Below are 25,308 nucleotides of genomic sequence, written 5' to 3' on the forward strand. Positions count from 1 at the left end.
ACGGAACAAATCAGTTAACTATTTTAATATAAAAAGGGGGTTATATTTGGACTACCCCAAAAAGGGGGCGAATAAAAAAATTGTAGACAGATTTGTTAACAAATTACAGCGAATTTGGTTGAAAAAGGCGCTCAAAACCCTCAAAATACCGAACATTGTAGGGTACCATTATATGGGTGCTACCAGAAAAAGTGGACCTATATTTATAATTTTAGTGGACAAATTTGGTACCCAATAAGAACGCAATGTTCCAAATTTCAGAGAATTATTTAAAAAAGGGGGTACCCTTATATGTCTAAACGTGGCGTGATATAGCCCATCTTCGAACTTGACCAGCCTGCAGACGTTTAGCCGCTAGAGTGATTACAACAGACAGACATACTCCATACTATAGTGGAGGGTATACAAAAATCGATTGTTTAAAACCGAGAATGGTGGTCCCCTTAATACAACAAATAGTTATGGATTCGGTTGTTACTTAAAAGTAATTTAAAAAGTTTATCAGTTTATTCATATTTTTCTTTGTGGCATATAAACAGGGTATAATTTAAAAGAGCGTACATAGACCCCACTACTCGTCAAACAAAGTACCTGTTATTTATTTCCCATTCGAAAATCGTTTGGATAAACATTCAGTTCCGGTCGGAGGAAAAACAAAAAAATAATTCACATAAAATCGACTAAATTTTTTTTTTTAATTAAATTGAAGACGGAAGTTACTATTAATTGCTACTTAATGTCTCACACAAACTCACAATAGCAAGTACTACAATTATTTGTTCCAATTTTCCTTTCTTTAATATAAATATATTATGTTTTTCCACTATCAAACAAATAATGGGTTCCATTATTTGTTTGTTCAAAAATTTGTTGTTTTGTCATTAGGTTTGTATCTATAGAAATTACAGGTATATTCGAATTTGGTTTACGGGGATATTATCTAATTTAAAAACAAACCTACGGAACAGAATGAGTCATCCCTTGGCTATTTCCCACTTCTTTTTTTTCAAATTTTAAATACAACAACCTGTAGTCATTCGATGGACCTTTTACGGACGTCAATGTTCCAGTAATATAGGTAGTCGAATCCCTTGCCACCGCTACTTAAAGTTTGAAAGTGGGTGGATACATGAAAAGGCTCGTCATATATTATTTATCGTCTACAAATCGTAAGGATCTCTCATTAACGAACAGTAGGAATGAAATGCTCTATGACATTTGGTGCTCTTTTACCCTCCATAACGAATGTATCGTCGAAAGTGAAAAGCAGGTCGATGTCTGACTTGATTTTGTTGTTGGTATCGCTGTGAATGTGTAAAGGTGTGCGTGCTCAACCTGCTGGAAGCAACAGTTTGTACTTTATGCTCCCAAATGTTATATTTCACAAAGTATGGGAAACTCACAAAGCCTACACCATAAAAGAAGAAGACGCAGAGCGCAACAGAACCACCACAAAAGAAACCTGCAACAACAGCAGTAGTATACAAAAAAATTACTTTGTATTTTGGAGTATTTCTTTCTACCTGGGCTGTTGTAAATGATGTTCGTGGTAATTTTAAGAGCCACGCCATTTTGTTTGTACCCTTACTTCTACGAATACAACAACAAACTGCGGCATACAAAAATAATATTTCGATGATACATGTGAACATGTACCCGCAGACAGTTGAGGTTGTTATTGTACATTTTGGGTTTTTCGTCATTCCAAATTTAGGAGGACTGAAAGGTAGATTGGAAATGTTTTATTCGGCATTTGAGTCAATTACCATCACCTGAAATATGACATGAGTACTAAACAGGGTCGCGTTAATAATTCCATTTAAGAATATTCAAAAGAGATTTCTACCTGTCTCTTAGTTACATGGAAATTCGCGGAATCCACCTTTCAATATTAAACCTACACCTGAATTCATCAGAAATGAAGTACAATGCTAATCATATTAAGGCTGTTGAAAAATCCAACGACTTTTAAGGAGTTTAATTATGCAGGAACGCGACCATTTGTAATTAAAATATTATATTTTTTACGCTCAATTTACATTATAAAACGCCTGTCTCAATTTACATTATAAAATGTCAGGAGTACTTATAAATCAAACTATTTCAACTTACATACACCTTTTGAGGATGAAGTCGAATACGAATACGTCTGGGAACTGAGATTTTTTCTTCATAAAATCCGTTCATGATTCCATGCTGAAATGAAATGAACTGAATTATTATTTAAACATATGAACAAAAGGAATGTAAATGACCAGAAAATAAAAATAATTTATAAAAATTAAAAATCTTATCTTATATTCAAGTTAGGTATGTAATTGATGTAAACATTTTCCTGTATTATTTTTTCTTTTTTAATTTAAAAAATAAACCCGATTCTAACTGTTTTTGAATAACTATAATTTTGATTTTTATCAATGTTTACCGGATATTCAGTTGTTGGCAGCAGATAATTTGTGTTTACGTTTTAATATGATGACTATCTGGCAAAAGATAACTCTTCATTCGGAGTTATTTTACAAATTAAACTTACTCAATCATATCTTCGAAAGACATTCATTCGAATTACCGTGTCTTTCCAAGGAATGTTCAGATAACAACTTTAAAATTTCAATCAAATCAAAATCATCCGCCAAGCACAATAAAAAATTTCCGATTTTCGTTGTCTTTATGTTAGTTTTAATCATAACTGGCGGCCAGTTCTTTTAGAGTTTCGATACACCCTAAAATGTGTGTTAGTTTAATATTGAAAGCATTTAACGATTTATTGCTATGTACATGACATGAAACTCAATGTTGTTTTACATAATGTTATGTTATTGAAAGAAAGCATGTTTTTATGCTTCGTGTTTTCAAATGTTGTGTGAAACCCCTTCTGTTGGATCATACATGAAAAATACTTTTGGTTTTATGAATATGCCTGTAAAAGTGACACATTGCTCATTTTATAGCCTATATGGCATACACTACATTTTTGTGATACAAACATATTACCTTTATCTTATTTTAAAACACTCGATACAGGGCCAAACGTATCGATTTCATATTCTGACCATCATTGTCGGTTGAACTGTCCTTTGAAATGTTTGACTCCCATTTCATTACCGACAGCCACACGATGTGTTTCTCTTTTTCGACAAATCATCTGTCGTAGCTTGACATGTCATATGTTTGGATTTTAAATCGTATCAAGTAACAACAACAATAAAATGCTTAACTGGGAAAATTGTTTTAGCCATAATATTTTTGTTTGTCCCAAAACAAACAATACTTATATATCAACAAAAATTATAAACTTATAAGAAATTCAATTTCCTACAAGTGTCTCTCAAAAATAGACTCTATGAGAAAAACCGATGGATGATGGGAAATCCACGAAATTATAGATCTGACCCCGTGCAATCACTAGATTAGTTCCATGAATATATAAGAAGAAAAAACTTCACTTTTTCGTAGTTTCGAATCACTTTTTGTCGTAGACCAATTTCTATAAATATATGCATTCTCTATTTGTACAATTATCGCTTTGTTGTAATGAATGCTTGTATAATATAAACAGTATAACTCTCTTATAAAGCAGATTTTTATTCTAAGGTAAAACTATGTCAAAATCGATTTAATGATAGAGAAGGGCAGAGAAACAGACACGATCACCGTCACCCACCTCCGTTACACAAGCACATCGAAAAACATTCATCGAGAAACCCAAGCACACAAATGAAGGGCGGCAAGAAGTTATTCCGTCAGGCAGACAGACAAACAGACAAACACTTGTGAATAAGCTTGAGATTAAGTGACGCAGATAATAAATAAAATTGATGCGAGTGCACAACGTAATAAATTATGAATTATTATGCTTTTTTATTATCGTCTCGCTGCCTGCTCTTTGGTGGGTTTGTTTGTGTGTTGTTTGTACGTCCGTGTGTACATTGGGATTTTGGGGGTATTTTCTTGTACATGTTCCACCTTGTTGCTTGTTACTTTTGTATTATTTGTTTTTCTGCTTTTGTTGTGTATAGGAAATTGTGTGTGCATGTGCGTGCTTGCTTTATGTGTATGCGTGCTTTCAATGCAGAAATGTGGCCGATGGAAAAATAAACACGAGAATGTGTTCGAATCCCAAAGGAATGCAACAGAGTCATTAAAAAGTGCTTGCATCTGTGTGTGGATGAATGGGAGTTCTGTCCGTTTGTATAGTGTTTTTTTTTTCACTAAGAGTGGCGGCTTCGTAGCATACACATTTACACTGAGTCCAATACACGTACAAAAATTGTTCATTGGAAGAGTAAAGCATGAAGGGAAAACAAAAGCACTCGCACTCGCACACACACACACACACACACACACAAAAGAAACAAACGTAACATCCGGATTGTGTTTTGTTGCTTTAAGATAATTAATAAATAGGCAGAGAGGAAGAAGAGGAAAAAAGAAAACAGCAATGAAATGTAATAAATTGATTAAATAATATGAATAGGAACATCATTTGCCATAGGCATTGTCTCGTAGAATGTGAGTGAGTTTGCTACTGACATGCACACATTTAAGTGTGTGTGTCTGTGTGTGTGCGATTCCATTCACAAACTTTAACAAGAGATTTATTTATCCAAAGTTTATTTCGGATATGAATGGAATTTCCATGACTTTAATTGACGGAATACCATCAATGTCCATTCGCCCATTTTAATGAATGCTGAATTTTGAGTGCCCAAATTATTACATGCTCTCCTCCCGACCTCCATCTGTCCCAACAGCCTCTGTCCGTCAAATACAAAATTCAAAGCGTTCATTCAATACCATATAGCACTAGGGCTTGAGTGGACACGTCTATTATTCTTAATGTCCATAATAACAAAACACTTGTATCCACAATTCTACACTGATTTCGTCTGACAAACGGTATGGGGAAGGGTAGATGAATGGATGAAATGATTGAGCGAAGACAATAATCTCTGCATCTACGCATTTTACAACATTCTTTCTCGTGGTCAGGGTCTTCTACGTATACATACACACACATACATGTCCAGTGACTGCCTCTGTACAAGCATGACAATATCTGTGTCTGTCCATCGGTTTGTAGGCATTTGATTTTCCTACGTGAATGACACGGGTCGCATGTTGCTCTGTTGACCATTGTAGACTATGACAGTTTCGATCTGTGTGACGTATGATTATTAGCATGGAAAATGCTACAAAATATTGTGTTTCATCTGTGGCGTGTCAAAGTCGCCTTTGTTGGGTTATCTGTATATAAAAGGAAACAGTCGGACTAGACTTGACACGGGGCCATAGTGTTTATACACTGTGTAGTTGTACTACAATTTTACATCGTCACATCTTTCGCCCAGATTGAAATCCATTGCTTCTACTAGCGATGGTTTACCGTTTTGATTCCTGCAAACGTCGCTGTTGCTATATATGCATGTAAGTGTACTGAAGTGTGTCCGTAGTTTTATATTTTACCTCATTTCTATAACTAAGTCGGACTGTGAATGCGAACCCCAAAGATGCGTGGTATGTTTTGAATTTGTTATGGAATTTTTCTCGATTATGTACATATGTGTCTGTGTGCGTTCTGTGTGTTAGTATAAGTATTCTGACATCGCATTCGTTTGAGATATTTTTTCTTAAATTCAAAAGAATTTCACTGATTTATGTATGACAGGAAACATCAAAGACATTGGGTCTGGCTGTGGGACGATTCCGGTAGAGCAAAACTTATGATGTATGGCTGCGTATGTTTACTCTGTAGTAAAATTGTGGGACTTAAAAGTTGTATGCGTGTATAAAGCATATGCTCAAACCACTTGCATCCCCATTCAAGATTCGGAGCAAAGGAAGAAAAACAAATGAACGCCAACCGCAAGTCAAGACATACCCCAACTAACCACCCGTTTTACACGACACAAATCTTAAATAATTTAAATGTAATATGTTGAAAATATCAATAAGTCAAACAACACCACAATTCCGGAATATAAGAAAAAAGTAGCCTATCGAATGTTTCAAATGTTTTTTTAATGTTAATTGTAATATTTAAACGAATAATAGAACAATTCCTTTTACATCATTTGAAAACATCATTAAGGATGTGTATGTTGAACATTGCTTGAGCAAATTAAACAATATCCTTGCAAGTGAACTTCTCTAATTCGACTTTTGCAGGACATATATGTAATTTGATATTGGGACTTTTTTATTTAAAACAAATTTTACTAAAATGATTAGTGACCTCTAGTTCCATAGATTTATATGGACATTTCGTGAGAAAAATTCCATTTGTATGCATGTATAGTTGTTGAAGACAATTCTTACAAATTATCTCGTCAACCGCAAAGACAACATTGACCGGGACAACTGAAGATTGGTGAACGAACATTCAATTTAAATGTTCACCCATTGAGTCGCATTCAGAATAATTGCAACTGTCTGTCATTGTTAAATTGAGATGAAATGATTTGATGTCAATTGCTTCGAATCACAAATGAGACATCAACAACAATGACATGTGGTGGTGTACACACCACTTGATAGTAATTACGACGCACTGAATAGACTTTTTGTCGTCAGCTCGATCCTCGATCGTTGTCTGAGCATAAAACATGTTTCATGGCCAGTCTGTCTTCGGGTCGCCCTTCTGCCCAGATACAAAAAATAATAGACAATTTGCAAATTTATTTTGAATATTTGGTGGATATTTATCTGTCGTTATCACGTTTCTTCCGATAATTAACAATAAACAACTGAATTGAGCGTAGAAATGTTTTGTCCCAAATACCCTCACTGATATGTACATACATACCGAAAGCAAACACACACACACACATACACATTTATATCTAATCAATAATAATAATAATTTATGTTTCTTCTCATCTTCTTCAATTCCAGATGTTTAGTGCCGTATACTTAAAGGCATACAAATGGTCAGCCGTACCGGATAGTATTCGTATTCAGATGCTACAATTGGTAACAACAACAAGAAAAACATCGACGAAGACAACAACATCATCAACGATAACAATAACGAATGAGCATTTCTGATAACTACCTGCTGTTTTCTACACTAAAAATACACACTGAAGAGCCGATCATCGATTGCCGTCTTTCAAATTCTTCTGGTGGTATCTTTCTTGTGCCCAAAACCGCCCTTTGCTCGCTCTTGCTCTCTTTGCTCACTAACGCTCTCCCATACGATATCATCTGCGTTTTAGGTAGTCACTTAAGGGCAAATGAAGAGTTTGTGATACTTTCAAGTCAGTGTACATAAAGCATTTTTATGCGTCGGTCGCGTTAATATTCATTGGTTCGAACGAAATTTGTTTGCCGTCGATCTACAGACGCGTTACATTTACATTGTGTTAACAAATGGCCATAGCAATAAATATAAAAGCCAATACTGTCTAAAAAGCAAATAATGTATTAATTAATGTGCATAGGAATGTCGAGTTTTGAAATAATAGTGTGATCGATTTATAATATATATATATATATAAAGTATATTTACCTAGGATATACACAGCAGCTTTAAGCTGAAACAGAGAATTTATAGTGAAAGTGTGATATTTCTATTCTATTCAAAAATAGAAAACCAGCTTTTAAAATAATAAATATATTGGATATTAGTGGGTCGCTACGTGTCCGGCCCATGCTCATGATTAAATATGCGGAATTACAAAGCCCCAATTCGATGTAAAGGAGGCACACGTAGAGGAAATATAGTAATTTCCCCCTTCTGGTTACTTTTTCGAATATTAACCAGCTATGTGATACTTACAAACTGTATTTCGTCGAGTGTGTTCGCGGAGCCATTTGGCGGCGGTTCTGTTGGTATACATATACCCGGCATAGGCCTGGGTTCTATAACCGAATCTCGATGCCCCCGAGTGTGTTCATGTAATGGATTAACGGTTGATTGTTCACATCGTGGCTTGACGCAGGTTCCACGTAAAATATCTGCCGACGTAGAGAGATTGTAAGTATTTTGAATAACTTTTAATTTTTAATTTGCATCTAATTTCAATTTTCGATTTCTTAACACAATTTACAGTAGAATAAAAAACAGGAGAAAATCAAATAATAACATCACTTTAGGGGTTTTGAACATTTTACAACCATGATGTTGCGATGTCGCGATTATAATGCGAATTATTTTTAACTGATCAACATCATGACACGTTTCGTGTTTCAGTCCAATTATTTGTGCATATATACATACTTGTTTATCTTTATTTTTCATAGAAGTAATGCGTACGTTTTCCAAATTACGAGATATATTTGCATTTCCAATGTATACTTTTGAAGTAAAATTTAAAATATATCGTATACGTACCAGTCGTCGGTATTTTAACGATTTAGGGTTTTTTGAATTTTTCGGCATTTCCAGTGCATTTTTCCCATTTTCTTGCATCGTTCATCTGTTTCGAAAATTAGTTTACTTCCTGATGTCATGAATATTTTCACGGCACCAATTTCCAATCGTCGACATGCCATGTTCCTATTATAGACATGTCGTATTTTAATTGAATGAGAAATTATATATTTTTGATCCATTTGTTTATTATTTTCTTTAATAAATTGTTATTAAAATTCTTTTCCATATATATGTATGTATGATGTCAAAAAATTTTAATAAATTGATTTATTTTATTAAAATATAACAATTATAAATGTTGTTGCCGATTTTAGGAACGAATTATCAAATACACAGAAAGGTTTAATACACACACTTTATAGGTTAAAGAGGTTTGAGATTTAAACCATTTGTGATATTGTGGAAAACTGTTTGTTGTTTTATTTATTTTTTTTTAATTTCGAAAAATGCTGGAAACTTTGACTTTTTTCCTAAAAGCGGCATTGTAAATATCAAAATTACAAATATTTTCTAATAACTTTAAATTGTAGCATGTTCTTGTGTACGTTGACACATGTTAAATTTTTGCTAAATAAATCAGCTTGATGAAATTTTACACACAAAATGGATATAATATTGTTGTAGGTTATTTCAGGTATTTTTCACATTAACTGATTGTTCAATTATTGGAGTTTATATACAACAGATGCCTAATGCAATTGAAATTTGGAACACTTACCCTAGAAGTAGTTTTGCAATTTATGTGTAGTATAAAAACGAAAAGTGGCTAAAATTACACCAAATTCACAATTCAATTTTCTGAACGAATACCTTATACTATATATTCTATGAAAACCATATACCATATTATAAGGAACAGAGGAACTTATTTAAGACATAATAAATTTGCATGCAGCAAATAATTCTGCAACTTTAACTCACTATTTTTGATTAAGCCGGTCTTGCAGCAAATGAGCGATATGTACTGAACGTTGTTTCAATAACAACTCATTAATACATTAGCGGAAAAATTTTCGAGTTTAGCCAGAAAAATACTGTGAAATTAAGGATTATAGATTTTTAATTAAGATGTTTTTTTTTACTTTTCCAGTAATATTTATTCAGCCCTTTTGTGAGAGTAAGAGGGATTCTTGTACTTCAGGCAATAAAATTACTAACAGGAAGAAGACAACATTTTGTGCAAAATTTCAAATTTGTTAATAAATAAGGTTAACCGGTAACGCCAGCTGAAGTATTCTCAGACTCTCAAAATTTATTGTTTGAAGAAAAAATAAATACATAAATAATTTTTTTTCTTTTTTGGAAAGTTATTTTGTGTGTTTTATCCTTTTCTGGTTGATATCGCGATTAAAAAGTTGACAGCAAGCGAAGACTAAGACAAGTATTCGTCTCCCAGTAGACCTTATTTATAGGTCATGGCTTATGCAAAACTTTACTGAGTAAATTTGTTCAGTAAGATTTTCAAATACTCAGTAGTACAAAATTCAAAATAACTCTCTCAAATCACACTCTTTAACTGGAGATTTGTGTAAAAAGACAACATTTAGTAATATATTGTAAAATTTGTTACAAAATATCAAGTACGCAGACAAATTTATGCCCCAGACAGATGACAGTCTTAATTTGCATTAAAAAAATCTTAATTTGAATTAATACTTAACCGATGAGAGTTTTTGCATTACGAAACAATTTTTTGTTTCAAAATAAATTTTTGTCTGTGTGTATGAAGAAAATTATGGAAAATTTTTCCAATATTTTTCGGGATTACATCTTTATAAAATGGATACAAGTCCATTTTATAAATTTTTACCATTGTGAAAAAAAAATATAAAAAAACAAATGCGATATTTTGTCACTTACCATAGAACAGACAAAAACGTATGTTTTGCTGGGTTAATTTCGCTAGTTTTGCACACCTCATCGGCGATTGGAGGTTCTGTAGGAGAGATCATCCAAACAACCCATATGAAGTGTGTTGTATTTCATCCTTTGTAAGTCTCACCGCACGTCCTCTTTTGCAATTCTGCCGCATTTATAGATCGAAGGCGTTTCGCCTATTCCAATGGTCTTTTGGTTTAACTTGATCTTCCATCTTTGTTCCCAAGTCAATTTATTTATTGTGAGCTCTACAATACCCTAGCACACTTGTACATACCATGTGCTAGGGAATTGCAAATGCTACCGCATTCAGTACTTGGATTTCTAAATAGGTTTTTCTTATTTTTTATATTTAAATTATCACATTTATACGCATACTTTAATGGCATTATTTGTATTTCAGAGACCTACAAGGAAATAATATAACTGTGATTTTCGAGTCTGATTTTCAAAGATTAACCAAACTCCGAATACTGTAAGTATTATGATATACCATAACATTTTTATAAAAATCCTAAATCTGTGAACTGATTCTTCCAGGCAACTAACCGACAACCAAATTCATACCATCGAGAAAGGTTCTTTACAGGATTTAATTTCCTTGGAGAGATTGTAAGTCCACGTCCTTGATCACAAGCATGTTTAAGTAGTTCGAGTATTAGAGGAACATGTTTTAAGACTTTCCTACAAATATATATTTTTATTATATATAATATATTTTTAAAATTTACCTTGTTGGCGAAACACGAATGGAATTTATTTGATCTTTGATTAATCATTCAATATTTTAGTATTTCATTACATAAAATGTCAGTAGTGGTAGAGTTGTTTATTAATTATTGATTTTCGATTAGAATGCCAATAATTTAATTGTTTTTTACGTTTCCTTTATTTTTATATACATTTTGTTTACTTTCGATTATCTGCACGCAAATCTTCACATCTTTACGCAGACGCCTTAATAACAATCGACTAAAGGCAATACCTGATAACTTTGTCACAAGTTCAGCGAGTCTTTTGCGATTGTAAGTAGTTTATTAATGCTATGGGCACTCTTCATAACTGCCACTATGAATGTCGGGAATTTGCATGGGTTCTAACAATTAACGGAAGGCTCTTCTGTCTCGAGTTTCTCACGGTTCTCGAAGACATTGTGCATGCTAACCGTATTGTTCGGTACATTGCAAATTCTCGGATCCAAATTTTGTTCGTTTTGTTCGAGTGCTTGTTGAATGTTTTTTTTTTTTTAATTTTTTAATTACTCTCCAAATGTGCTGCATTGGGAGACTATGTGCTCGTTCTCATAGAACTAATACAAATGTTTGTATTTTTTTTTTGTACAGGGATGTATCCAATAATGCGATTACTACTGTGGGCCGTAGGGTTTTTAAAGGAGCACAATCATTACGCAGCCTTCAGTTGGACAATAATCAAATCACATGCTTGGATGAACATGCGTTTAAGGGTTTGGTCGATTTGGAAATACTGTAAGTACAACGACATTTCAGCACATGATTTGTGAAGATAAACTTTACTGAATCATGTTTTTATTTCTTGCATATAGCACACTCAACAATAACAATTTAACATCCTTGCCACATAATATATTCAATGGATTGAGTCGCTTGCGAGCTCTGCGACTTTCTGATAATCCATTTTCTTGTGATTGTCATTTGTCGTGGTTATCACGATTTCTACGCAATGCACCACGATTAGCACCATATACACGATGCCAATCGCCTTCACAACTAAAAGGACAAAACGTAGCAGACTTACATGACCAAGAGTTCAAATGTTCAGGTAAACTAATACACATCACGATACCATAAAAGCGTAACCGAAAAATCTATAAAACAACAATAATTACTTGCCAATTTGTAGGACTAACTGAACACGCACCGCTCGAATGTGGCCTTGAGAACAGTTGTCCCCATCCTTGCCGATGTGCCGATGGTATTGTCGACTGTCGCGAAAAAAGTTTGACTGCTGTTCCGGCCACTCTTCCAGATGATACAACGGAATTGTAAGTTATCTTTCAATAAACGTATATGGGAAATTACAAAAATCTTTTAAATTCCTTGAAACTGAGGTTTGCAAGCTTATAACTCGCGAAACATAAACATATTGCATATATTTTAAATACATTTTTATAAAATGAAGTGTTCTTGTCAAAATCTTAAAATATTGGTAATAAAAAATTAGTTTGGTGGAAGCTGTGATGGTGGTAATGTAAAAAAATGGGTGAAAATGTGTTGAAGCCAACGAGTTTTTTTGAGTTCCTTCCTGATTTGTGGCTAAACTACACAACGCACGCACATGTGATCGGTGAATAAGTTGCAGAATACCCCATGGACAACATGGTTCTAATGTATGATTTTTCGATATAATCACTGCATCCACCCAAAACGGATGCTGACATTTTGAAGCCGGATTTTCGGTGTTTTTTGAATTTTTCTTATAATCAGGACGCGCATCCAGATAATGGACTAAACTGATTTTAAGATTGTAGAACTCGTGATTCTGCTTCGTTTGGTGCATATCTCATGAATGTGCTCACAGTAGGTTCTTTGCAATTGCATTCCAAAGACGAAAATTGGTGCGAAAATTTTTATAAAAACCCTATTTTTTGATTCTAAATTGAAGAAGTCCACTCAAATGGCGTGGAACCCCGCGTGATTTTAGTTTTTTTACGTGCCGGATCTAATGAGCCCCGCCATGTTCAATTCCGCCGAATAAAACGGCGGATATAGGTACCTTGAAAGTAGGAAAAACTGCAAAAACTTATTTTGACTAATTCGCGTATATAATCGCGTTTTTCTTCGAATTGATTTTACCTAAATTCCTGATTGTATTATCATATTGCGAATCTGTGTAAAAATAGGTCAAAAATACATCGATACGCGAATAATATGCATATTTTATCCAAAATTGATTGTGGTGGCACATCCGCGGTTCTTAACCAATTCTTTTAAAATAGATGTGCTTTTTTGTATTTTCAATGGAGATTACTGAAACCCGATGCGCATAAAAATCGTATGCACGTTGCGTCATTTTTAGCCATTTTTGCCGTTTTTGCATAGTAAAGTGCATCGAGCTGCACACTTTGGCCGCTTAATGAAATCTCGAAAAATACATAATTATTGGTAGAGATTGATCTGGTTTACGAATACGCGAATTGCATGCTTTTCAATATTGACCATTTTTATGTATTGTAAGTGCAATATATTTAGTCATTTTTAACGTCGAAACTCTTATCCGATGAATCTACCGATATTTAACAATCATCTAAAAGAATTTGCAGAAGAAAGCATCGTATATTTTAGAAGATTAAGGCAAACTCGTATTCCCTTAACTATACTAAAAAATCGAAAATTCAAATAAACGTTTTGTTTTAATTAAAAAATGTATATATTTTATGTTCAGATATCTTCATGCTTCTATTTGTTTTTCGCGACTATTAAACCGTATTTCAATGTGATTTGGAATGGAATTTTAATATAATTTTGTAATTTCCCATATATTTATTTATTTGCTTGATTTTGAATTTGTTTAATTTTTAATTTGTTACAGGCGGCTTGAACAAAATTTCATTACCGAACTTCCACCAAAAGCGTTTGCTAATTTTCGGCGTTTAAGGCGGATCGATTTGTCTAACAATAACATTTCAAGAATTGCACACGATGCCCTAAGTGGCCTTAAGGCACTAACCACACTGTAAGTATTTTAGAAATGATTGATTTTTTCTGCGACTATCCCAGTCGCATACACTTTGATTGGGAATAGTTTTAGTCTACTAAGAATCGAACTGTATCGTTCTATAGGATTATACCAACCTTCCTCTCAACTTTGTAAACTACACACCGCACTTTAAAAAATTGACAAACACTAATTACTTTGTGTTAAACATGCATATATTAAACTTTTTGAGATAATCCTTAAATATAACACACAAAAATTATACTGTAATATGCCCGCCCTCAAAAGCTAGGTTATAGAATTGTTTAAGTATTTTTATTTTTGCATTATGGATCTTGTGGAAAACTCAAGCTCTAGCTTATTAAACGAATAACCTAGCACTTGGGGCCGAAATATCACTACATAATAGATAAATTACGTTCTAGAGAAATTATTTTGTGAGAGAATTTCCATTACATCCATTACATTCGATAGAGTCACACAGTCCTTCAGTCTATTTCTGAATGGTGTGTACAATGACGTGTAGAGTTTCCAACACTACCACAAAAATAAAACATTTATGGGCAATATCTGCTCCCACCCAGCAATATTGCAATTTTATGATGAGCAATCAGACATCAACCCTTGTGTGCCTTGTATGCATGTTTGTGAACACATGCATGGTTGAAACCTGTTTGAGTGGCAACAGAGCCTCACTATTACTTCAAGTGCCAGAGTATTGTTCATCTGCATATGACAAACGATGCTTCTTTTTTTACAATTGAATGATATGGTTTTATATTTTCTTCTTTTCAGTGTTCTATATGGCAATAAAATAAAGGATTTGCCCTCGGGCGTTTTTAAAGGACTTTCATCACTTCAGTTGCTCCTGTTAAATGCCAATGAGATTTCGTGCATTCGCAAGGATGCTTTTCGCGACTTGCACAGCCTGAGCTTACTATCCCTGTACGACAACAACATTCAAACGCTGGCAAATGGCACTTTTGATGCCATGAAGAGCATTCAGACACTGTAAGTATTTTGTTTTGAAGAAGCGCAACCATCTATCGAGCGCTGTACGTGCAAATATGTTAATCCTCTGTTTTTGTCACTTATACAAGAGTCCTCCCATGTGTAATTTAAAAACAATCTAGTTAATGTGCGTTATTTGTTACGATGTTACATGTCAAAGGGAAAGGTGGTGAAAAATGGCCATGGGGCTATTATATAATTCTAATGCAACCTGTTGATGTTTTTTTCCGATCTGTCGTATCAATTTCCTGAACAATATTGACAATGATTAACATAGCTGCGAGCAACAATTAAAAAATTTGATATTAAATGGATTTTTTATGCGTTTAATGATGTACAAAGAAAATTCAATATTTTTAAATATATAAAAAATAATTTATTAGAAGTCATTCGGTGGATAACATATTATTCTTTATTTGGGATTTGAAAAAAAAAAACACGTAGAGAATTTGTGGCGGAATACGACCGTGTTGTCATGGGCTCGTATAATTTCCTAAATAGAACTATAGGGTTTTAATGTATTATTTATCCTGTGCATTGCTCTTTTACACACATGCATTCATCGCTCATTGTTGAATGTAAACAATAAAACTCTTACACAACAACACTTAGCAATCTACTTAAAGAACATCATCTTATCGTTCACCCACAGGCATCTGGCAAAGAATCCTTTTATTTGCGATTGTAATCTGAGATGGTTGGCCGACTACTTGCACAAAAACCCCATTGAAACAAGTGGTGCTCGGTGTGAATCGCCCAAGCGCATGCATCGTCGACGTATTGAAACATTGAGGGAGGAGAAATTCAAGTGTGAGTTGTTTTCCTTTTTTTATTTTTTTATTTTTTTTTGAACCCAATCCACTCATACCCATACATGTATATTTACATCATTACTTACTTGAGTCAAATGTAATACGTATTGTGGTTGTTTGTTTGTTTCTTTCTTCTCTTTCTATTTTGCTTAGGCTCTTGGGATGAAATGCGGATGAAACTCTCGGGAGAATGTCGACTGGACACTGACTGTCCAGCGCAGTGTCAGTGTGACGGACCAATTGTGGATTGCTCTGGACGCGGTTTGAAGGAAATTCCGCGTGACATACCATTGCACACTACTGAATTGTATGAATAACATAATAATAATTTCTATATTTATAAATTCCGGCATGCATATGGGTGCTAATAATGTCTTTAATCGGTGTATTTTAGATTGTTGAATGACAACGAGTTGGGACGAATAACGTCGGATGGCTTATTTGGTCGTTTGCCGCATTTGGTTAAATTGGACCTCAGACGAAACAAAATCAGCAGCATAGATGCTAACGCATTTGAGGGTGCCTCCCACATACAGGATCTGCAATTAGCCGAGAATAAAATCAAAGAAGTCTCCAATAAAATGTTTTTGGGTCTCCATCAGTTAAAAACATTGTAAGTGGCGGCGTTGAACACAATTAATCCAATTACGTGACTACTAATGTATCAATTATTGTATTTCCTTTTCGTTTCCCACCTTGCGCTTGGCCTGCTTTGTACTTTGCTTCGCAACAGGAATCTATACGACAATCAAATTTCTTGTGTAATGCCAGGATCCTTTGAGTTTCTAACATCACTATCGTCCCTGTAAGTATAACAACCACTTCAATGGCATATGTGTAGACGCTCATACATGTACATATATTAGACATGTGTGCATATCTGCTTCCTATGTACATATGTATGTATGTCTTAATATACAGTGAACACACATAATAACGTATTTGTGTCAGTTTGTACTTTTACGTGTTTATCATCACATTCAATTCCACAAGACAGCGAGAAGAAGAATCTCTTAATTGTATTTAAGAAGTATGTTTTTTAATGTTATGTATGGATGTGTGCGAGTGGAATGTTTAACTTAATTGCAACTACTTATACGTGTGTTCTGATCAAATTAAATTGAGGTTAATGGGTTTCGATTGCTGTATGTGATTTTAAAGTAAATTCTGATGGACCAAACAGCATCGCCTTATGTGAAAGACACCCCATGGCATGGAAATTGCGTCCAGCTTCCCCAAACTCACCAGCACACATATTATTAGCAACATACGTTCATCAATGAATCCATTTCGGCGTGCACTCCTGAACTTTTTTTTGTCTGTCAGTCTGTCTAATACATTATTTGTCTTTTCTTTGTTACAAACGACTTCACCCCATGAACGCTTTCATCAGCATCGTATAGAAGAACTCTGTTACATGGTTGTAGTAGCATGCAACAGAAACCTCATCACCATCATTTCTCCCAACGACTCATTCTTGAGTGGTTACAATGTTCTTTCTCATAAATACGTAGTATGTATGTACAAGTAACATTCAGGGGTGTTTGTCGCTGTCTCGTACCAATACAAGGTACAATAGTATGTGTATGCCATGAGAGAGGCAGCTAGCTCATTGTTCGATGATTTAATTAATTGAAATTAAGTTCAATAAAGGCAAGACATCAAGAGCGCTTTCTTAATATTGCAAACATACGTTTGCCATCAGGGACGACGTAATTGTATATATATATATATAGAAAAGTACATCATCGATTTCGTGTCAACGATGTCCTTAACTCAGAGTTTTCAAAAGTTTTCAAAGTCATAACACACCGTAAAGAGTAGTTGTACATTTCAGACATCCCTAAGTATATTTATCTGATCAAAGACGTAATGCTTCTATGTTTGTTTGGATTGATTGGACTTGATATGTATAACATATGTATATACAAAGATAGTTATGTAACATCCTTAATTCAAGTAATTCAAATGTGAAATTACTACCTTTACAGGAATTTGGCCTCCAATCCATTTAATTGTAACTGCCATTTGGCATGGTTCTCTGATTGGCTACGTAAACGGGAATTGAATGGCGGTGCTGCCCGTTGTGCCACACCGTCAAAGGTGCGCGATGTGCAAATACAAGAATTACCCCACCATGAGTTTAAATGTACGTCAGACAATAATGAGGGATGCTTGGGAGATGACTACTGTCCACCAATGTGCACGTGCACCGGAACTGTTGTACGATGTTCACGAAACAATTTAACGGAAATTCCCCGTGGAATTCCGAGCGAAACAACTGAGCTGTACCTGGAGTCCAATGAAATTTCCATTATACACAGCGATCGGATCCGTCATTTGAAGTCACTCTCACGACTGTAAGTAGTAATTGCATTAGTATGGAAATGTGTAATAACTAATTCTTCCGTCTGATTTGCAGGGACTTGAGTAATAACAAAATAACCATGTTGTCGGACTACACGTTTGCGAATTTGACGAAGCTTTCCACACTGTAAGTAGTAAACCGGACACTGTGGTGGAAACTTTCAAAAACCTATTTTACTTTTCAGAATAATATCATTTAATAATTTGCAATGCCTGCAACGACATGCACTGGCAGGATTAAACAATTTGAGGGTCCTTTCTTTGCACGGCAATCAAATATCGATGATGCCCGAAGGCTCATTTGAAGACTTGAAGTCACTAACACACATGTAAGTTGAAATTGTTATTTACTGACGCTGAAATTCGATCTGATCTCTATTTTGCATACAGTGCTCTAGGTAGCAACCCCCTGTATTGCGATTGCTCACTGAAATGGTTTGCGGATTGGGTAAAATTGGATTATATTGAACCTGGAATTGCGAGTTGTTCGGAGCCAGAACATATGAAAGATAAACTGATACTTTCGACTCCCGCGCATAGTTTTGTATGCAAGGGCAAAGTGAGCAACAGCATATTGGCGAAGTGTGATGCATGCTTCACATACCCCTGTCAAAATAAGGGCAAATGTGTGTCATTGCCAGAACGAGACTACCAATGTCTGTGCCAGCCCGGTTACCATGGCAAGCACTGTGAATTTATGATTGATGCGTGCTATGGTAATCCCTGTCGAAATAACGCAACCTGCACTGTGCTTGAAGAAGGTCGTTTCAGCTGCCAGTGTGCCCCAGGATACACGGGTGCTCGTTGCGAAACCAACATTGATGATTGCTTGGGTGAAATTAAGTGTCAAAATAATGCCACATGTATTGATGGTATTGAATCATACACATGCGAATGTCAGCCTGGCTTTACCGGTATGTTCGCATTTATTTAATTTACTCTAACAAATATATGGACAACACCTAACTATCTGCTGTATTGTTTTCTATACACTTTTTTAGGAGAATATTGTGATACGAAAATTGAATTTTGCAGTCCAGAATTCAACCCGTGTGCTAATGGAGCTAAATGCCAGGATCACTTCACTCACTACACGTGCGAATGCATGCCAGGATTCCATGGAATAAATTGTACAGACAACATAGATGATTGTCAGAATCATATATGTCAGAATGGGGGAACTTGTGTCGATGGCATCAACGATTATGTTTGCATGTGTCCCGACGATTTCACTGGGAAGTATTGCGAAGGACATAACATGGTGTCAATGATGTATCCCCAGACATCACCTTGTCAGAACCATGAATGTAAACATGGGGTATGCTTCCAACCAAATCCCTCCGGCTCCGACTACTTGTGTAAATGCCATCCAGGTTATACGGGAAAATGGTGCGAATATTTGACGAGCATTAGTTTTGTACACAACAACTCATTTGTTGAAATGGAACCGCTGCGAACAAAACCTGACGCCAACGTGACAATTGTCTTCAGTACTTCGGAACAGAATGGCATTCTTATGTATGATGGACAAGACGCACATTTGGCAGTCGAACTTTTCAATGGCAGAATACGAGTTAGTTATGACGTGGGTAATTATCCAGTGTCGACAATGTACAGTTTTGAAATGGTCGCCGATAGCAAATATCATTCAGTTGAGTTGTTATCGATCAAAAAAAATTTTACCTTAAGAGTGGATCGGGGCTTAGCAAGATCAATTATAAATGAAGGCTCCAATGAGTATTTGAAACTTACAACGCCGTTGTATTTGGGTGGGCTGCCTCCAGAGCCCGCACAACAAGCCTATAAAAATTGGCAACTTCGAAACCTCACCAGCTTTAAGGGATGTATGCGTGAAGTCTGGATTAATCACAAGCTAGTAGATTTTGAGAATGCGGCACGTCAGCAAAAGATTACCCCCGGTTGCGCCTTACTAGAAGGAGAAAATAACGAAGATGATGAGCAAGATTTCATGGACGAAACACCGCACATTAGCAAAGAAGTAAGTTCAGCGTCTTTTTTGAGGAATATCCGATCAATATATCGAATCTTTTTAAACAGGTTGATCCATGTGAAAATAACAAATGCAAAAGAGGAAGTCGCTGCGTGCCCAATTCGAGCTCACGAGACGGATACCAATGCAAATGCAAACACGGTCAAAAAGGACGTTACTGCGATCAAGGTGAGGGCACCACCACAGAGCCCCCATCAAACACTGGTATTAATCATTCATTCATTATAAAACCCATTACTAACACAACTTTGCATTTCAATTGGTTCCTCTCACATACATATCTCATAGTTTGTTGTTGTTGCATTTGAAAACATGATATCCTCATTAGAAATCATTTTTCACTTTCTCTGTGTCAATCAAATGATGGAACTATAAATAATTTTATGATTAATATTATTTGCAGTTACGTCGACTTGTCGCAAGGAACAGGTGAGAGAGTACTACACAGAAAATGATTGCAGATCTAGACAGCCTCTGAAATATGCCAAATGTGTGGGAGGCTGCGGCAATCAGTGCTGTGCAGCGAAAATTGTGCGAAGACGCAAGGTAAGCTCTACGACAATGACCATAACAGAAAAGAGCAAACTGCTAATATTCTCAATTTCACAGGTGCGCATGGTATGCAGCAACAATAGGAAGTATATTAAAAATCTAGACATCGTAAGAAAGTGCGGGTGCACAAAGAAGTGCTACTGACTGAAAAATGCGACTACCCAAATAAACAACAGCAGCTTAGATAAAAATTTCACCATTTTAATTAGTAATAATAATAATAGTAGTAATAATAATAATAATAGTAGTAATACTTATAGAGATAGCAATTATACTTTAGAAGATAGCTTTAAGGTTACAGAGAAACTATTTAATGAATATGTTAAACGAAGGAATGGGGAGACATCTAAACAAACGGAGGATGACAGCAATAATGCTAGCATAAGCTCCCAGGATCATGGAGACGAGGTGGCTGAAGACGACGACGACTATATGAATGAATATGAGACTGAAGACGTGACGGACGACTATACAGGAGAAATGCAATTGAATCCAAGTACAGACTTCTATGATGACGACGAAGACGATGATGGACTGTATGACGACGACAGAGACGTGACCGAGGATGACAACGATGAAGGACCCGAATTGTTGCCTGAGGCTAAAGGTCTGATTCAGTCATCCATAAATGTCGGAGGGGCAGGGGAAGAGGAGGAGGAAGATATGGGATATGACGAGGACGATGAACGTATCGCCATTGCCGTAGAACGGCCTAAGGAAGCACGTTTTCGTCCAAACATAGACCAAGAACAAGGTTTTGTAAACGAAGAAGGCAGTGGCAACTTTGGCAGATTGTCCAAGAACACATACAAAGATAACCAAAATGACAGATTTAGATTCGATTACATGAATAAGTACAGGCGGAAACAACAAAAGCTGAACGGAAGTCACAAAAGTGGGGACGGAACGGAGGCTGATTTGCGAGAAAGCAGCGGCAATTTTGCTAACGATGATGAAGATAATGATGACGACAGCGATGACGATGACGACGAAGAGGGCGACGGGTTCTTCAATTCTAAGCGAAAGTCTAACAGCCGTTACTTCCGCAAAAATACCAACGATGCAATCAAAATAATTTCCACACCTTTGGGAAAAGTTGGCATCGTATACCAACAGACACCAACAAATGGCGAAGAAAAAGAAGTGGACAATAACGAAAAGAAGTCCACATCATTCACAGATTTTGACGCCCTGTCGCCAGATCCGGAGAGCAGTCATCGTCTGGCGTCCTCTCATCCGAAAATTACACCGGTCTTAACACCCGATGGCAAGGTTGCCCTGCTTTACCGCGGAGACTCCGAAAATACTAAATACGAACCAATACGAAACCTTACAACACACAAATTTAATAAGAACTCAGAACAGAACTCGGAAAAGAAAACACACAGTGGGGCAGATAGCAGCAGTGGCGAATACGATGATTCGGAACAGTCTTCAGACACGGATGAAGATGAGGAGTCTAGATTTGGCTCAAACAATGACCAAAATTCGCAAGTATCCAAAACCACTGTTAAAGAGGAACAAGCTGCTATTCTTCCCGCCCCGGAAATGGCACCCACAACAGGATCATTCATAATTCGACCAACAGATTCCGTACTGCCAATGATTAACCGGCCATTGTCCGAGGTACTTGGCATTAAAAAGAATCAGTTTAAACAGTTCCGTGTCAAGGACATCTCCACTACGACAGAACAATCCACGCGACCCATTCATGGTCTTAATGTTGACAATTCCGATTCTACTACCTTGCACTTCCTCACTAAAGTCAATCTTGCCGATTATCCAACGTCGTCGCGTTCGAGAAACTTTGATTTTGATTTCAGTCGGGACAACACAATGCTAGATGAACGAACACGTCACAGAGAACAGGAGGCCAAATCACAACTCAACAGCAACCTAATGAATGGTAATAACTTGGACGAAAACAATCAGGCATCTCAAATTGCCAACGAGGAAATCTTATCCAAAACTGAGGTGGTTAATCTTGCAATTATACCTCACTTCGATGAAGAACTCGAACGCCTGCAAAGGTTGCGTGAATATGAAGAACGTCGTCATCATCGCCAACGACACCGACAAAAGCAAAACGATGAGGATCTATCGGGCATACATTGCATCATGCAGGCCATGATGGGTATTGCAGCCATTTCGACGGTTTTCGGGATGCTTGGCACGTTCTTCAAGCAACGAATTCTTGACCAGTTGCGCCTAATGCACTGGTAGTACAACAAGGGTATTCGATTGTTCTTCGTCTTGCAATTGAATACCCCATCGCACTTGTTCTTGTTGCCACTGTCGTTGTTATCCTTATTCTAATCCCTTCTTTACGCCTTCTTTAGACGACTCGACTTAGGAACACTGAACCAATCACGCATAGCCTAATGCATACATACAAACATAAACACACATATATCTATTTCAATATAACCCGTAATGTATAACAATATGTATTAACACATAGGTGAATGGTTATATCATATATGCATTTAGATATACAAACAAAAAAGCAAACATTTAACATATAAACTATTTTTTTTTTGGTGTGTATTGCTTCCCGGTACACATTCACTTACATACATACATACTTCATGTTTAACATCGAAAAGTTATAATTTAGATATAATTTGCATAGTAATCATTTGTGACTAACATAATACATCTTAATCCCCAATTCACTCATACACCTATTATATTAACAAAACATATATATTCAACAACATATTTATCAAATACTAAATACAAACGTACATGCATACACGTCGCTCATCTATGACAAATCAATAATAATGTGCCAGCTACCCAGGCAGAACAAAACGAAAGCACTTATACACACACACACACTGGAGCTCACCTCAATACATACGTAGCAGCAGCCATTTATGACAACGAAATCTAATGCAATTCATCTTTAACATTCATTCCAAGAGTCAATTCCAAGCATAATTTTCACTTGTTCTCTTTGAAACCTTGCCCAGTATTTATGATAACAGTGACCACTGCACACATAGTACATACCTTACATACCAAACCAAGCAGACAACCGTCGGACATATCTGCATTTTATGTAGCCCTAAAATTTCCACAATTTCCGTCACATACATTGTACGTATGTACCCATAACATACATAAGTGATGCATTTCATTTGCACCGTTCGAGACATGTAATATCAAGCACCAACAAGTCCACCGCTAGAATCGGAAATAATTTAATACTGAATCGAAACAAACCTGAAAGAAGACAAACGCACCTCCAATACAAGTTTTAACGACATTGACCGACAAACACCAGACTGCCAGACCCCCCTCGATCCCCTCAGAGAATTCGGCAACGGGATGGCCAAATCCCCATACCGAATTAAAAGTGAAAATATTTATTTGTATTTTTAATGTATACAAATTATTATGTATTTATATTGTAAGACAGTTTTACTATTATTAACGAATTTTTCAACAAATCGTTGCAAAAGAACTTAGATTAATCAAAGAAACAAACAAAGCTCAATGGTGAACTAAATTAAAAAAAATAAATTGAATGGAACAATTAACGAACTAACATCTAAGCTGGGTAGTCGCATGTAAAAATATTGAATTAAAACCAACAAAATAAATATTTCCATAAAATCATATTTATTACAAAAAACTATATTTAAGTAACTATTATTAATAATTATATATATACACATCCACACACCCACACTTATCTAGTAAAATAAGTTAGTCTAAATAAACGACAAAGAAATTTAATTCAAGCATGGGAAAACAAACAAACTATTACACTTGCCCTTGATATAATGTAACAATCCGATAGAAATACCAATTCACATACACGCATATATACAGATCCAATTAAACAATGAGTGAAGCTTATCCTCAATAAACAATATTTTTCAAATCACTGTTTGTTTTCCCCGCCCGCCCTCTTCGTCTTGTACAATACAAAATCATTATATGCAGAATGATAATATTATATGATATAGTATATAAATACTATATCGAAAACCTAATAAGCCCACATTTATATATATTTGTTTTTATTGTTTTCGATTATAATCTATTGTATGTATTAAAAATCTAACTATATATAAATATTCTAACGTCTATCTATCGAATAACAAACGAAATACTTTATCGAATGTGTCGAAAAAAAACTTCGTCAAAACGTAATAAATACATTCACATGTAAACCAAACACGCTTGTCTTTAAGTTAAAAGGGTACATCCGCCGGTAATGAAGTGCGTGGCGTCTTCTTGTAAAAGTTACTCATCAGGGGGCAGTTTTCAAATTTGGAGTAAAATTGTTCTTCATATAAGCTGAATTTAATTTCTGCAACAATTAATTTCTTTTTATAGATTACTTTTGCATTTATCTTATTAGATGTACCATATCAATAATAGAATTAAAACAAAACTATTGCCGCTTAATTTTTAAATCTGTAGGAAATGAATTATGAAGGGCTATGTCATGGTAAATATTTTCTAGGAAGATTTGACACCCAATGAAAACATCAAGCACCAAAAAAGCTGGACAATCCAGTCAGACTAGCAACCGAAGATATAACCTATTTGAGTACAATCAAAGTCGTTTATTGTGTAAAATATTCAGC

The 25,308-nt window shown here is 35.5% G+C and overlaps 1 protein-coding gene across 1 annotated transcript; it reads left to right on the forward strand.

Annotated features, from left to right (window-relative positions):
* The first annotated feature begins 7,657 nt into the window (after positions 1-7,657).
* LOC133330098 (protein slit) lies at positions 7,658-23,049 on the forward strand. Its single transcript, XM_061538566.1, is given in 23 exon segments — positions 7,658-7,695; positions 7,766-7,978; positions 10,659-10,730; positions 10,796-10,867; positions 11,209-11,280; positions 11,599-11,742; positions 11,820-12,055; positions 12,137-12,278; positions 13,826-13,969; positions 14,747-14,962; positions 15,615-15,772; positions 15,928-16,081; positions 16,169-16,387; positions 16,508-16,579; positions 17,766-18,134; positions 18,197-18,268; positions 18,327-18,470; positions 18,532-19,055; positions 19,143-20,140; positions 20,200-20,356; positions 20,556-20,698; positions 20,762-20,998; positions 21,098-23,049. Coding segments are annotated over 23 exon segments (6,426 nt in total). The 3' UTR covers positions 22,928-23,049.
* The last annotated feature ends 2,259 nt before the right edge of the window (positions 23,050-25,308 follow it).

This window comes from Musca vetustissima, unplaced genomic scaffold, assembly GCF_032173495.1.
Source record: "Musca vetustissima isolate MV318-11 ecotype Yass unplaced genomic scaffold, APGP_CSIRO_Mvet_v1 utg4481, whole genome shotgun sequence".
Taxonomy (NCBI): Eukaryota; Metazoa; Arthropoda; class Insecta; order Diptera; family Muscidae; genus Musca; species Musca vetustissima.